This window comes from Condylura cristata, unplaced genomic scaffold (genome assembly GCF_000260355.1).
Source record: "Condylura cristata isolate star-nosed mole 26May11 unplaced genomic scaffold, ConCri1.0 scaffold00015, whole genome shotgun sequence".
Lineage (NCBI taxonomy): Eukaryota > Metazoa > Chordata > Mammalia > Eulipotyphla > Talpidae > Condylura > Condylura cristata.
This window is the reverse complement of record NW_004567116.1, coordinates 8,285,968-8,299,750: the sequence shown is the minus strand read 5'-3', so window position 1 is coordinate 8,299,750 and position 13,783 is coordinate 8,285,968. Positions and strand designations below refer to the sequence as shown.

The 13,783-nt window shown below is 54.0% G+C and overlaps 1 protein-coding gene across 23 annotated transcripts in view; it reads left to right on the top strand.

The window, feature by feature from the left end:
• Positions 1–13,783, top strand: part of MADD (MAP-kinase activating death domain) — a 38,200-nt gene that overhangs the window by 23,365 nt on the left and 1,052 nt on the right. For 11 of the 23 annotated variants that reach the window (XM_012725330.1, XM_012725329.1, XM_012725341.1 and 8 more), the window contains 13 exons: positions 182–290; positions 567–629; positions 869–989; positions 1,091–1,196; positions 2,610–2,720; positions 4,344–4,451; positions 8,855–9,019; positions 9,270–9,342; positions 9,437–9,543; positions 11,368–11,376; positions 11,557–11,626; positions 12,269–12,271; positions 13,452–13,498. In XM_012725330.1, coding sequence (XP_012580784.1) covers positions 182–290; positions 567–629; positions 869–989; positions 1,091–1,196; positions 2,610–2,720; positions 4,344–4,451; positions 8,855–9,019; positions 9,270–9,342; positions 9,437–9,543; positions 11,368–11,376; positions 11,557–11,626; positions 12,269–12,271; positions 13,452–13,498 — 1,092 coding nt within the window. The remainder of the gene's footprint in view (positions 1–181; positions 291–566; positions 630–868; positions 990–1,090; positions 1,197–2,609; positions 2,721–4,343; positions 4,452–8,854; positions 9,020–9,269; positions 9,343–9,436; positions 9,544–11,367; positions 11,377–11,556; positions 11,627–12,268; positions 12,272–13,451; positions 13,499–13,783) is intronic. The other 12 variants (XM_012725347.1, XM_012725346.1, XM_012725345.1 and 9 more) reach the window with 4 other exon arrangements.

Here is a 13,783-nt window from a genome sequence, read left to right as displayed (position 1 = left end):
GTCCAAGTGGACACTTGACTGATACTAAGCAAGCAGTAGAAGAAAGCAGGACTTAGCAGCTCGGCTTCTGGTCTAACCCAGAAGCAAGCTGCGCTCCTGGGGTGCAGGCGGTGGGCAGGTGGCTTGGTTTCTTTTGCCTCCCTGCAGGCACCTGGGTGGCTGACCTGTCGCTTCTCTGTAGGGTAAAGCCCATAGCTTGAAGCCGAGCATCAAGGACCGGCTGGTGAGCAGCCCGATTCGCGCTTCTGAAGACGTAAGCCAGCGAGTCTATCTCTACGAGGGACTCCTAGGTGAGAGACACACCAGGGACGCCTTGTCCTGGAAGGAGGCCGCGCTCCGCCAGGTGCCAGGCAGCGCTGACCTGCAAGCTGCCTGGCGCTGCCACTCTTGGTGCTGATGTCCAAGGGAATGTTTGTATCTGGAGCAGGCAGCTTCTGGGTCTGGGGAGAGCAGTGGGTGAGAACTAGAGAAGAGCTCGATTTCCGTCTTAACCACTAGCCTCTGCTTTCTGTCTTCCTTTCTTCCCTTCCTTGCTACCATGGCCCTTCCTGCTCACAAATTGGCAGGAAGGGACAAAGGATCGATGTGGGACCAGTTAGAGGATGCTGCTATGGAGACCTTTTCCATAAGTAACCGCCTTTCCTCGCGTGCTGTGTTCGTCCCACCATCTCGGGAGGGACTGGGCCTCCCTGGAGGCGCTGGGGCTGGTGGCAGGCATGTTAGGCCTGGGTGGAGAGGCCAGTGTCCTTTACTGTGTGTGGCATTTGCGGTGACTCTGTTTTATTTGGTGGTTTACTCTCTCTTTGGGTTTTGTAGCTTTATTCTTTATGTGTTAAACCAGCCCCTAAAGCCCCTCTGTTGTACACAGGCAAAGAACGTTCTACTTTGTGGGACCAAATGCAGTTCTGGGAAGATGCATTCTTAGATGCTGTGATGTTGGAGAGAGAGGGGATGGGGATGGACCAGGGTCCCCAGGAAATGATCGACAGGTAGGGGCTTAGGAAGCCTGTGGAAATGCAGATTTGGCCTCCCCTGGCTGGTCCTGTGAGCTGCCACATTGGGTCTGACTTGCTGCTGGCTTCCTGCTCAGGTACCTGTCCCTGGGGGAACATGACCGGAAGCGCCTGGAGGATGATGAAGATCGCTTGCTGGCCACGCTTTTGCACAACCTCATCTCCTACATGCTGCTGATGAAGGTAGGTTGATTTTATTACACCCCGCCACCACGATGATGGCAGGCAAAGCGCCTCCCCTGAGTTCTGGGCAGTTGGGGAGCTGTCAGAGCACCTCACTAGGCCTCTCTTCCTGGGTGAGAGGCTGGCCTCTCTGCAGCTCATATGGTCCACTTACCTGAAACTGTCAGGTGGTTGTGCTAAGGGACACTGTAAAAGTGACTGAAATTTCATACCTGTTGTTTATTTTGAGGTTTCTTTAAAAATTAATTTATCTTTGGGCCCTTCCTGGTGGTGCAGTGGTTTAGGACGCAGCACTACAAGCTCGCAGCAGACGTTTCAGTGCGAGTTCGATCCCCGCCCCGGAGCTGACCCACATGGCGTGGCAGACTTCTCCTCTCTCGCCCACTGCTCCCCTCAACAGTGTGCTTTGTCAGTCGGCCTGTTCTGCTCCCCACTCTGTCTCTGGTGAAGCCTCTCACCACCCCTACACCTCTGGCCTGTACCCCAGTTCTGTATGCATAAATAAATAAATCTTAAAAAAATTAATTTATTGTTAGCCAGCATAACATTGGGGTACCCCCACTCCCATCAGGTATCACCAATAGTCCATAGTCCGTCTACCACAAACTCGCTTGTGCTCCACCCTGTTTGAGTTTTAATTGCTTTGCCTTTGCTGAGTGGTTTCAGGATGGCATAAAGATTCCCACAGAATACAGTGAATGGGAAAGAAGTTTGTTTCTGAGTAGTAGGTTCTCAAACCTTGGAAGGAATGCACAAAACTCACTTCTCTGCACCAGCCCTTTATCAGAGAATTTTCTAGACACGTAGAAAGAGCTTCCCATTAAAAAATAATGGAAAACTCTAGGTTGACTTGGTCATACTTGGTTTTTATAGCTGTGGCCCAAGTAGGCTCCCCAAGAAGAGTCCTGCTCAGAAAGGGAGTCTGTGCCTGGGCTGGTGGTGTTTCCCGCCTGCTCTGCAGCCCTCTGAGTGTGCAGGCCGGAGGCAGAGAGGCCCCTGGGCCCACTTGTTCTGCCTCATTTTCTGCTGTAAGGCTCGCTCTCGTCTGTGGGCAGAACCCAAGGCACGGGGGTTCGGGTGGCTCAGGTTGGGAGTGTCTCAGCTACAGCTGCGTCCAGAGGGCCACTGCTCTGGGTCACTGATTCTGAGTGACACATTGAGGGCCCCTTTGGGGTGACTCCTATGGTACTGTCGGGGTGGGAGGATGTGTGTCTCCAACACCAGTGCATAGGCAAACCTGCTCTCAGTGCACTTTCTGCGAGGCAGAGCCTGCTGGGAGGACTCACGGTGGGAAGTTTGTCTCACGCTCCAGTCCCACGTCTCCGCTAGCAGGAGGCTGACCTGTCCCTTGCCTCCGCCTTGGTGGGTGAGAGGAGAGCGGCTCCTTGATCAGACCCCGTCTTGGCTCTCCAGGTAAACAAGAACGACATCCGGAAGAAGGTGAGGCGCCTCATGGGGAAGTCGCACATTGGGCTCACGTACAGCCAGCAAATCAACGAGGTGCTCGATCAGCTGGCAGACCTGGTAAGCCTCCGGGCTGTCCCCTCGGCGTCCCTGCCCCGTCCTCACCAGTCACTGCCTCAGGCCTTGAGGTACCTGCCACACGGGTGTCCCCGCAGGTCACTTCTTGGCCTGTATATTTTCAAAACAAGGCGTTAGCCCTTCTGTTCGGCAGGGCGTCCTCTGTGCTCAGGTCGTCTGTGGCCCCCGAGGATGCACAGAACTGTTTTCATCGGGATACTAAAGTGTTTGCCCTTTTCTCTGGGCTGACATCGGCCCTGCTGGTGGAAGTGTGTGGTTGTAAAACTACTGACGCCTCAACACAGTGAAGGCAGCACCCCAGACTGACTGTGGCAGCTGCCATCCTCACCTCCACACAAACACAGTTTTTTAAAAAAGCCACTTTCACTTGTGAATGTCCTCGATGATGCAATTAAAATGGTTACTTTTATAAAATCTCAATCATTGATTAGACAGCTTTTTTACATTCTGTGACCAAATGCAAAATACTTAGCATTTCTGCTGCAAACCAAAACATGGTTGTTTTGCAGAAAAGCAGTTGTGACAGTTTGACTTGCAAGGCGAACTGACAGCTTTGCTCATTTTTACTGAAAAGAATGACTACCAAGTAATGGTTATGCTGAACAGGCCTTTGGTAGACATTCGTCTACATAAAATAAACCTTGTTGCCAGTGATGAGAGTCAAGCTTTTTAGTGAAAGTGAGAACTTTAGAAATCCTTTGAATGAGAAGCCTCCTGGTTTTAGGACTTTCGGATGAGATCAGTGAATGTGGTTTTTTGATGTTGTGCAATGAAATGTGTCAACATTTGGGAGAGCTGTACACTTCAGTAAACTAGATTTCCCAAATGACCAATGTGTGAGGTCAAGTATGAGAAAAACATTCACTCAAAATGTAAGGCAGACACATGGGCCTTACTGTAACAGAGTGCAAAATGTTAACAAATGTTTCCAGACTCCACACTGCAAAATAACATAAAGAAACTGCTGTTTCTGGGGTTTTGGTAATGTAGCAGGGAGAATCTGCTTTATTTTCTGGAAAGGCTATTAAAGTACTCCTCCCTTCACCAAATACATATCTGTGCAGCCAGATTCTATTTATACACCTCAATCCAAGCGACATATCACAACAGGCTGAATGTACCGAGTCCAGCAGAAATGAGGAATTCAGCTGTTTTTTTTTTAAAATCAAGACAGACATTAAAGAGATTAGCAAAATGTTCAAATGGTGTCACTCTTACTTTTTCTTTTAGGCAATACAGTTATTTGATCCAAAATATGTTATTTGTAGTATCATGGTGTTGACTTATTAATGAATTCTTACTTTTTAAATTACTTCAAAATAATACTTTTTAAAGAAACAAATTCTCTGTTTTAACAAATACTCTGCTTTAGATTTAAGTATCTATAAATCTAACTCGCATAAATATGAACTTCCTGGGGTTGGCAGTAATTTTTAAGAGGTACAGGCGTCCTGAGAACAAAAGGTGTGAGAACACACACCTGGACCAGTGACCTGTAGATGATCCTCCTAAGGGGACTGATGGGAATTTATTGCTGTCTGGGGGGTCCAGAGCGCTCTGGGGGAAGGATGTGTGTATGTCCCTCAAAGGCTTCTCGTTCTTCAGAATGGACGTGATCTCTCCATCCGTTCCAGTGGCAGCCGGCACATGAAGAAGCAGACTTTTGTGGTACACGCAGGGACAGACACAAATGGAGACATCTTTTTCATGGAGGTAGGTGCCAGTGATGCTTGGGGCTCGGGGAACATCTGAGAGTCATCAGAAACTCCTAGAATTGATGCCAGAATAGTTTTTCCCATTTATCTCATCATTCATCTTTATGATCCACTTATGATTAAATCATCAGCTCATATGCAAATAAGAGACTATAACATATGGTTCCCCATCATCTCTTTTATGTACACTGAGTAGAAGACACAGTCCTAATGTCCTTATATAGACTTTGAAGGTCACACCCTCACTCTTCGCCCTGTCACTCAATTTCCACCCACCTCATCCCTTCCTCCTGTAGATAAGCACTTTTGCTGGTTGCTTTTATTCTGCCAGTGGCTTTTTAAATACAAACAACAAAACCTGAATATAAATTTTTATTTTTCTCTCTTTATTGAAAGGTAGCAGATCTTATCCACTGCTCTGTATGTTGGGTTTTTTTTTTTTTTCCATTTTTTCATGTGCTCATAAACACATCCTGGAGATCTCCTACACCAGTACAAAAAGAGCTTTCTCTTTACTACAGCAGAGTGTCCCACTGCCCCAGGTTAGCTAACTAACCAGTGTGCATGTATTCTTGGATTTCTTCTGTATTTTTGCTGTCTCATGTAGTGCTACTATGAGTGATGCTTCGTGTGTGCATGGGCAGGTGTATCTAAGAGTTTGCAGAAGTGGAATTGCTGGTTCCAAGGGGAATGTAATTGGAACTAAGCTTCATATGACCCTGTTGTTCTTTTAAAATAGTCTCCCACCCACTGTGAAAGGAAAGGTACCCTGTAGACTAACTCCTGTCCTAGATTTTCTGCTAATTGCATCTCTTTGGTGGTGTTGAATATGTTTATCTATATCACTTGTAATTCAGTCTGGAATGTTGATCAGTTTCCAATTCAGTATTTTAAAAAAAAAATTGGGGGAGAGATTTATTTATTTATTTTTGCATACAAGAATGGGGGTACAGGCCAGAGGTGCAGGGGGGAGAGGATTCACCAGAGACAGAGTGAGGAGCAGAACAGGGGGAATCCAGTGAGATACACTGCTGAGGGGAGTAGCGGGTGGGACAGGAGAGGTCTGCTGCGCCCTGTGGGTCAGCTCCCTGGCAGGGACCCAACCAGTGCTGCAGTAGCTGCTGATAGCTGCATAGTGCTGAGATTTAATCCCTTGCTCCACCAGGGAGACCCCTCATGTTCAATATTTTGCTGTAGATTTCCTGTTGTGTCTCTCCTCATGGTCAGGGGCTTCAGAAGCAGGAGCCTGATCTGTCCATTGTAAAGTCCCTCATCAGTGTGCTGTTGTATATGCTATTCTTTTGCCATTTAGAATTGTCTCACTTTTATGTAGTTGAATTAATCAGCTTTATATATTATGTAGCTGAATTTATGACTTTTGGATTTGCAGTCATAGTTATCAATTAAAAAAACCCTTCTCCAGGACTGTAAAGGAAATTGGTCATATTTTCTTCAGACCTGTGTGTGCTTTCTTAAAGATTTATTTATTTATGCATGTAAGAACTGGGGTATAGGCCAGAGGAGGGGGGGAGGGGTGAGAGGATTCACCAGAGACACAGTGGGGAGCAGAACAGGCAGACTGAGTGAAATACACTGCTGAGGGGAGAAGTCAATGGGTCAGGAGAGGTCTGCCGCGCCTTGTGGGTCACTGCCCTGGCTGGGGATTGAACTCCTACTGCAGTGGCTGCAGACAGCTTCATAGCGCTGCACTTTAACCCACTGAGCCACCAGGGAGGACCCACTTCTGTGTTTTTAATTCTGAGATGGACCTCCTCTAAGTAATTATAGGAACCAAATACAACTCCTATATACAGTAGTAAAAGTAAATAATTAGTACAACTTTTGGTGTCGTTGAGATTGGTTTTTATACTCACAGCTTCTTGAACAGGTATTTTATCAAACAAGCATGAGGTTCTTCTCTGAAGCAGAAATGTACATGCTAATGTCACCCTGAAGCTTTAGGATTTGGCTGGGCACCTCTCAGAGCTGAGAGTAGCTGGGTCACCCGCCCCACAGTAGAGGTGGCTTCCATTCTTGTCCTTTTAAACAGTCTCTCTCCAGAAGACTCCCCTCATCCCACGCGGGGTGCCTCATAGAGGGCCCTGGAGTACAGGAGGGCCCCATCACTCCTAGCTGCCCCTCCTGTGAGCGGCTGACAATAGGTGCCCAGCCCCTGCCAGGGCTGGGAGGTAACTGACGCAGCCTTTCAGAGCACAGCCTTCTTGCCGGACAGCAGTTGGCAAAGACTTTGAAATTACCGTTATTGGTTTTGTTGTCATTACAAAAGAATAACATGCAGTGCAAATTGTAGCCCACATAGAAATGAAAAGTGAAAGCTCCCTTCACTTTCTTCCAGTGCCTTGTCGTAGAGGTAACCCCTGTTACAGAGCTCGGTGTGAATCCTGTAAGATTTTAAACGTGACTATTTGTATAAATGCAGCTTACTTAATGGAAATTTGTCTTATGTTTAAAAAAAGTTTGTGATATCAAACTGCAACTATTATTCTATAATCTGGTTTTTTTCCCCACTTAATGTATCACAGATGTCTTTCTGTAGCCACAGATTATACGTAAATGACTGTTTTTGAAATGAATCTCAGCCATTGGGTATTATAAGGATGTGACGTTTACCTTACTGTTTTGTTAGTAAGCAGTGTTTCGCTGATAGACATGAACAAATATCTTTGTACCCTCACATGAGAACTTCTGTCGGGTAGATTGTTAGCATAAAATTTCTGAAGCGGCTTATAATGCTTTTGATATGTGATAGATGTGCCAGATTGCCATCCCCAGAACTGCCAGCTTACAGCGCCCTCTAGAGCTGAGGCAGGGTGACACATTATCCTCCTCCTCCAGCCACATCTCCTAAACACCTGCCCTCTCCTTTCTACAACGCGCTTGCAGGACTATGAGAGCCGAGTCCAGGTCTCCATTTTCCACATGAAGAGAACCACAGGCTGAACCCAATTTCCAGTTCCTACTCTGCTACTTTCTCTTCATCAAACTTTCAGAACTCTAGCAGGCTCTTAAGTGATCAGTCTGGTGTGTCCCTTATTTATCCACCTATATTTGTGGACACATGTTATATCCTAGGTACTCCGCTGGGGGTGGGGTCACAGCAGAGAAGAAAGGCGATGTGGTTTCTGGGGACCTTTACAGGGTTGACAAGCCATTGGAGAAGTCAGAAATTTGGGGTGGTGAAGTGTGATGCCATGAGAGGGTGGCAGGTGTTGGGGCATACACTAGCGAGGGGCTCGGACCCACGGGCGACTCAGAAGTGGCCGATGAGCTTAGACTTGAAGGGAGAACAGAAGCAGATGATCAGAGTGGAGGGGGAGACTGCTCAGGGTTATTTGTGGTAGGAAGTGTGGGCCTCAACCCTGGTTAGAGGCAAGAGCAGCCTCCTCGAGCGAGGAGAGAGGGGAGAGCAGTGCCGTTTGCTCAGGGCGCACAGGGGAAGTTGGCCCGGGAGATCACACTCAGGTTCCAACAGGAGAGGTTTGAGATGTTGCCTCTGGGACATCCCGATAGAGGAGATCCTGGAAGTCAGGGAGGCAGGTCTCCCTTGGGGAAAGACTTGACCATCAGCACGGCCGTGATAGCTGTCACTGTATTTCCTATATTGTTGAGGTGGTGGCAGCTGGCCCTGGGGTGCTCTCGCATGTGCCTGGCTTTTTTATGTCCACTAACGTACTTCCTCTCCACCACCTCTCCGTGAGGCTGTTCCTGCCCTCCCCTTGCACATAAGGAAGCACAGACACAGGCCAACTCCCCGAAGGTGGCCAGCCCAGGAAGGGCGCAGCGGCCTCCAAGCCAGGGCGGCTCGAGCCAGGCCTCAGCCACCGTGCTGCAGACAGGGTCCTCGAGTCAGACAGATGGGGGTGCTGAGCAGGTGGCCGTGACGGGGGCTTTGGCTTTCAACTGCTGTCTCCCTGGATTGTAGAATTCTTCGCAGTGGCTCCATCCACATGTCACTTCCGTCACCAACGATCTTTTAAGGTTGACACAGCCCTGGGGCCAAGCCAGGATTAGAAAATGCTGTGGTTCTCCTTCCCCCCGTGGGCCTGCCGCCATCCCTGCCTTTGTCCTGCCCTTGTCTGGCCCTGAGTGTAGGGGAGGCGTGAGCTGTCTGTCCTCTGAGTGCTTTGAGCCCTGAACACAGCAGGGGAGCGCCCGGGCCGTGGCACCCGTGGGCAGGGACGCCCGGCAGTTGTGTGTGTGTGTGTTTGTGTGTGCGTGTGTGTGCGTTCGCATGTGTGTGTGCGCGTGTGTGTGCCCGTCTGAGGGAGACTGAGCGCGACAGAAAGCCTGGCGGGGGGCCACTGCGGGGGGGGGGGGGCGCCCCTCCCGGGGGCAGCCGGGGGCAGCGCGGGGAGGAACCTGCGCCCTGCGCCCCTGCAGGTGTGCGACGACTGCGTGGTGCTGCGCAGCAGCATCGGGACCGTGTACGAGCGCTGGTGGTACGAGAAGCTCATCAACATGACCTACTGCCCCAAGACCAAGGTGCTGTGCTTGTGGCGTCGCAATGGCTCCGAGACGCAGCTCAACAAATTCTACACCAAGAAGGTGCCCCTGAGTGTCGCGGGGGTGGGGGCGGGCAGAGCCCAGAGGGGTGGGGCGGGGAGAGCCCGGAGTCTGAGTCTCTGGCAGGAAGGTCAAAGTTCCCAGACCCGCAGCCGAGCCCCGCTTTGGCCCCGGCTCTGCTGTCAGAGGCTCAGAGGCGGAGCGCTCGAGGCCAGGCCCAGCCAGCCTGGGTGGCGCAGGGGCCCCTCCCGCCCTCAGCGAGGCCCCTGACAGTCCCTCTCCCTCCCGCCAGTGTCGGGAGCTGTACTACTGCGTGAAGGACAGCATGGAGCGCGCCGCTGCGCGCCAGCAGAGCATCAAGCCGGGTGAGCAGAGTGCAGTCCCTGAGCTGCCCAGGGCCGGGCGGGGGGCAAGGGACGCCCCCTGCCCACAGCTGATAACCTGCCCCGCCCGCCACAGGCCCTGAGCTGGGGGGCGAGTTCCCCGTGCAGGACATGAAGACCGGCGAGGGGGGCTTGCTGCAGGTCACGCTGGAAGGGATCAATCTCAAGTTCATGCACAACCAGGTGGGTGCGAGGGGCGGCCCAGGGCTTCCTGGCCCTGCTGTTCCATCTGCGTAGGAGGTGTCCGGTGCTTCCCAGGGAGCGTGAGAGAGGGCCTCTGGGGTCTGCCGGTGAGCTGGAGCACTGGCAGAGTGAGAACCCAGGGCGGGCACAGCGAGGTGGGCGCCCCCTTGAGGCGCAGCGGGGAGCGTCCGTGGGCGCCGGCGAGTGAGGGCCTGGGCGGCCGCGGCCTCCCCCCTCGACCCAGCGCAGTGTGAGTGGGAGCGTCTCTCCTGGCCTCTCCCGGTGTCCGCCTCCCTCGCCCCGGGGTGTGCTTTGCTGGTGGTTTTGCTTTGAGAGTGTAGAGCAGCGCATCCGCCCGCGTGTTTCCAGCGTGTGTGACGCTGTGTGCGTGTGAGTAGCTCCTACTGTTCTATCCGAGTGGGTGTGTTTATTTGCCTTGTTCTCCTGCTGACTCTTCTTCCCATTCTTTCCCTTCCTCTGAGTGTCCCCACTCTGTCCCCTGCTCCACAGGCCCCACTCCCCCTTTTTTGATGTGGGAGCATCTCAGGATACATCTTTCCCTCCTTGTGATTCCACCTTAGATGCTGACTTTTTTCTCTCTCTCTTGGTCTTCTAACACAGTGTTACTTTTTCTCTCAGTGGACATCCCTTTAAGCTATTTCCTTTCTGAGGCCAGCGCGTCATCCCAGGTCCGTTCCCAGTTCTGACTCTTCACACAAGTGCCTTCCCGCCCTCCCCCGTCCCTCTCCTTGAGGCCCCGAGCCAGCCCTGAGCCAGCACCGTGTGTGCAGAGCCCTGGCCTGGAGCAGATGCACAGGGAGGTGAACATCGGACCTGGGGCCTTTTCCCTGCACTCGCCACTTAGCGCTTCGTCTTTCAGGAATCCGGCCAGGCAGCTCCGGTGGGTGGGAAGCAGCTGCCCAGGTGTCCTGGCAGTACTGACCACGGGTCATCACAAGCTACACGGTATATTTAGGACCTTAGACTTGGACCCAAGAGGGGTTCGTTAAGTACTTTTCTGGCCCGTGAAGGTGCCGGCACTCTTTGGGGAGCAGGCTTCCGGCCACTTCAGTGCGGTGGCTTCCTCAGTGCCTCACCTTCTGCAGAGCTCTGGCAAAACAGCACCCAGATGCCCTGTCCTTTTCCGGGTCCCTAGCCCCTCTAGCCTGACCACACCTGTAACCTCACAGAGCCCGTGCAGACTGGTCTGTGGCCTCAGGCTCCGCCCCCAGGAGAGTTCCGACTGGTAATGAGATATAGGCTCTGGGCTCCGTCTTCTGCCACACACCGGTCAGTGGAGGTGGGGCGGCACAGGACAGTCGCCGGAGCCCTGCCTGCGCGGTAACACGCAGGGGGCGTAGTCTTGGGAGTCAGGGCCGCTCGGATGGGAAGCCCAGCTTCATTATTCATGAGCAAACAGCGCGCTGAGCCTCAGTCCGCCTCTCTGCAGCAAAGGGTACACGGCACAGCGAGCCACGTAGGTGTAGGAATCACGCGTGGTGCTAGCAGAAGTCCTAGTAGGTGCTCATAGTGGCGTGTGTGATCACCACGCACTTCTTGGAGAGCCTGAATCCTGTTGCAAGGAAGACACCGACACCTCCCACCCCACGGGCAGTCTGAGGGGAGCTTTGCACCCGTGCCAGCCCTCTGCGCCGGAGGAGGATGCATGGAAGGGTAGAGAGCTGAGGGGCCGAGAGGAGGACCCGGGGCGCCATGTCCTACAGCGTATGGGCAAGCAGCCCAGGCCAGCAGGGGGCCTCGGGGTGGGTTTGACCGTTAAAACTAACACCTTCATTTCTCTCCCATGCTTTCTCCTCCGGCCAGGAGCGGAAGGTACATGCCCTTTCTGCTATCTTCGCTTCTCAGCACTTTGGAGTTGTGTGTGTGTGTGGATTCTTCTGTCGGCCCTTTGGGAAATAGGTGTTCTGTGTGGGGGTGGGGCTGTAGCTGGGAGTGGGCTTTGTGGGGCCTGGGAGGGGCCCCAGGCCTTACCCCTCCCTCCCTCTCTTGCAGGTTTTCATAGAGCTGAATCACATTAAAAAGTGCAATACAGTTCGAGGCGTCTTTGTCCTGGAGGAATTTGGTAATTACACTATTTTGCTCTTAGGTCTGGACTCACATGGCAGTAACTCAAACCTCGGAGCTCCAGAGGAGGGACTAGAGGCAGAAAGAAGAAGAACCTCTGCAGAGAGGTCCAGAGGGGCAGAAGAGATAGGGAGGGCGAGGGACACTGAGTGAGGGCAGGGCAGGAGAAAGGCGAGACAGGCGAAGGCTGCTGGGAGCGGACCTCGGGCCAGCAAGTGGCCTCGGCGGCCATGGACCTTAGCCACGGTACTGGAAGGGCTCAGGGAACCCGCGCCACTTTCCCTTGCTTGGCCAGCCAGTGGTCAGAAAGTTCTGGGGCAGAGCAGCCGGGGCTCCCCAAGCTCTGCTGTGTCTTGTCGCCGCTGTGACCCCTCCGGCAGCTCGGCCCTGGAGCCGCCCCGGCCTCCGCCAGCGTGTGCTCGAGGAGGGGCGTGTGGCAGGGAGGCAGACCCCTCTCGAGGGCAGAGCAGCCTAGCGGGCCTCAGGGGCAGCGGGCAGCGTAGGTGGAAGCTGGGAGCCAGCCTGCCCAGCCTCGCTGAGGATGGGGTCGGGTCCTCGCCCTGGGGCTTGAGTTCCTGCTGTGTCTGTGCTTCATTCTTTTGTGCCCCTCATCGCTGCTATGAAAACCTTCGTTCTCCAGCAGGTAAAGTGACTCCGCTCGGCCTGTGCTGCCTCTCCCAGGCCCTGCCGCGGGCCCACAGCGGGTGGGGCGGGCTCCTTCAACCACGCCAGCTGCTCACAGCGCCAGTTTGTCTCTTCCTTTCTCTCCCCGCCCTCTTCCTTCCCGACCCAGCCCCCCCACGGACCCCCCACTTCGCTGGCTCACTGCTAGGGTAGTCTTCGCCCCTTGGGTGCGCCCTTCTCTCTTCTGCTAGAGAGATATTGGGGGGGATCTTCCTGCTCAAGAGAAGGACCTGGGCTTCTTGCTCTACCTTTGACGAGCTTGTTCCTTGTTAACCCTGGGCTCCCCCTGGCCCCCAGTCCAGTTCTACTCCCAAGGGCCAGGAGGTGTGGCCAACTCACACCCTACCTTTTCTGGCCCCCAGGGGATGGCACGCCCCTCTGCTCCCAGTCTCCAGGGGACATGAGGATGATGAGCGGGGCCTTCCTCCGTCCTCCGGCCAAGCAGCTGCCCTGCATGGCTGGGGCAGGGGTGACTCTTGGTCTTGCGGTCTGGGCTGTGGACATGTGTGTATTTGCCTGCTGCTCCCTGTCACTTCTCCTGGTGCTGTACTCGCCTGTCCCCTTTGCTCGGTGTGCCTGCTCCAGAGCCCTCTGACGCTCTCCCTCACACAGGCAGGCCTGGGCCTCTCCTGCCACTCAGGGAAGGACACGTGCAGGTCTGGTGGGTCTAGTATTCTGCTACCTCTTCACCCAGCCTCAGGGCCCTCTGCGTAGGGGCTGGCAGTCCAGGGAGTGTGCTTACCACCACCCGAGGGGGGCTGGTGGCAGGGGTGAGTGCTCGGCGCCCCAGAAAGGTGAGGCCCAGGCTGGAGACCACTCTCTTCCCAGCCCGAATCTGGGAACGCCTCGCTGGGAGCTCCTGGGGCCCTGGACAGTAGCAGTGACCAGGCCGGCCCCGTGCTGGGGCTCTCACAGCCATTGAGCCGTGAGCCACGGGCTGAGGAGTCTGGGCCAGTCTCCGCAGCCAGCAGGGCGGGCCACCCTCCGAGGCCCGGCCCCGTGGTAGCTCAGCTGCTCAGCACTGGGAGAGGCCACGGAGGGAAGGGACCCTGGTGCCGGGCGCTGCCGCCTGGGGGAGCCTGGCTCAGTTGCTCTTAGTGTTGAACTTTCTGTTTTGTCTCTTGCCCGTCCGGTTTTAGTTCCTGAAATTAAAGAAGTGGTGAGCCACAAGTACAAGACACCAATGGTGAGTCTGCTGCCTGACTCTGACCCGCCAAAGTCTGCGCAGGGCTCCCCGGGGACCTTCGGAGAGACGGGTGGGCCCGCCGAGGAAGCACAGGGTGAGGGGGTTGCAGATGGCGTGAGAGGCGAACGTGTCTAGACGGCCAGGACTCCACTGAAGCCAAAGCAGGTCTTCAGCCCTGAGGGGCAGAGACACCTCCTCGCCCCCAGCCCACAGTTCTGAGCGTGCTTGGGGCTCTTTAGCCCGGAGGCCTGGGCCCAGCTCGGGGCAGGAGTCCCCACCTGGCAG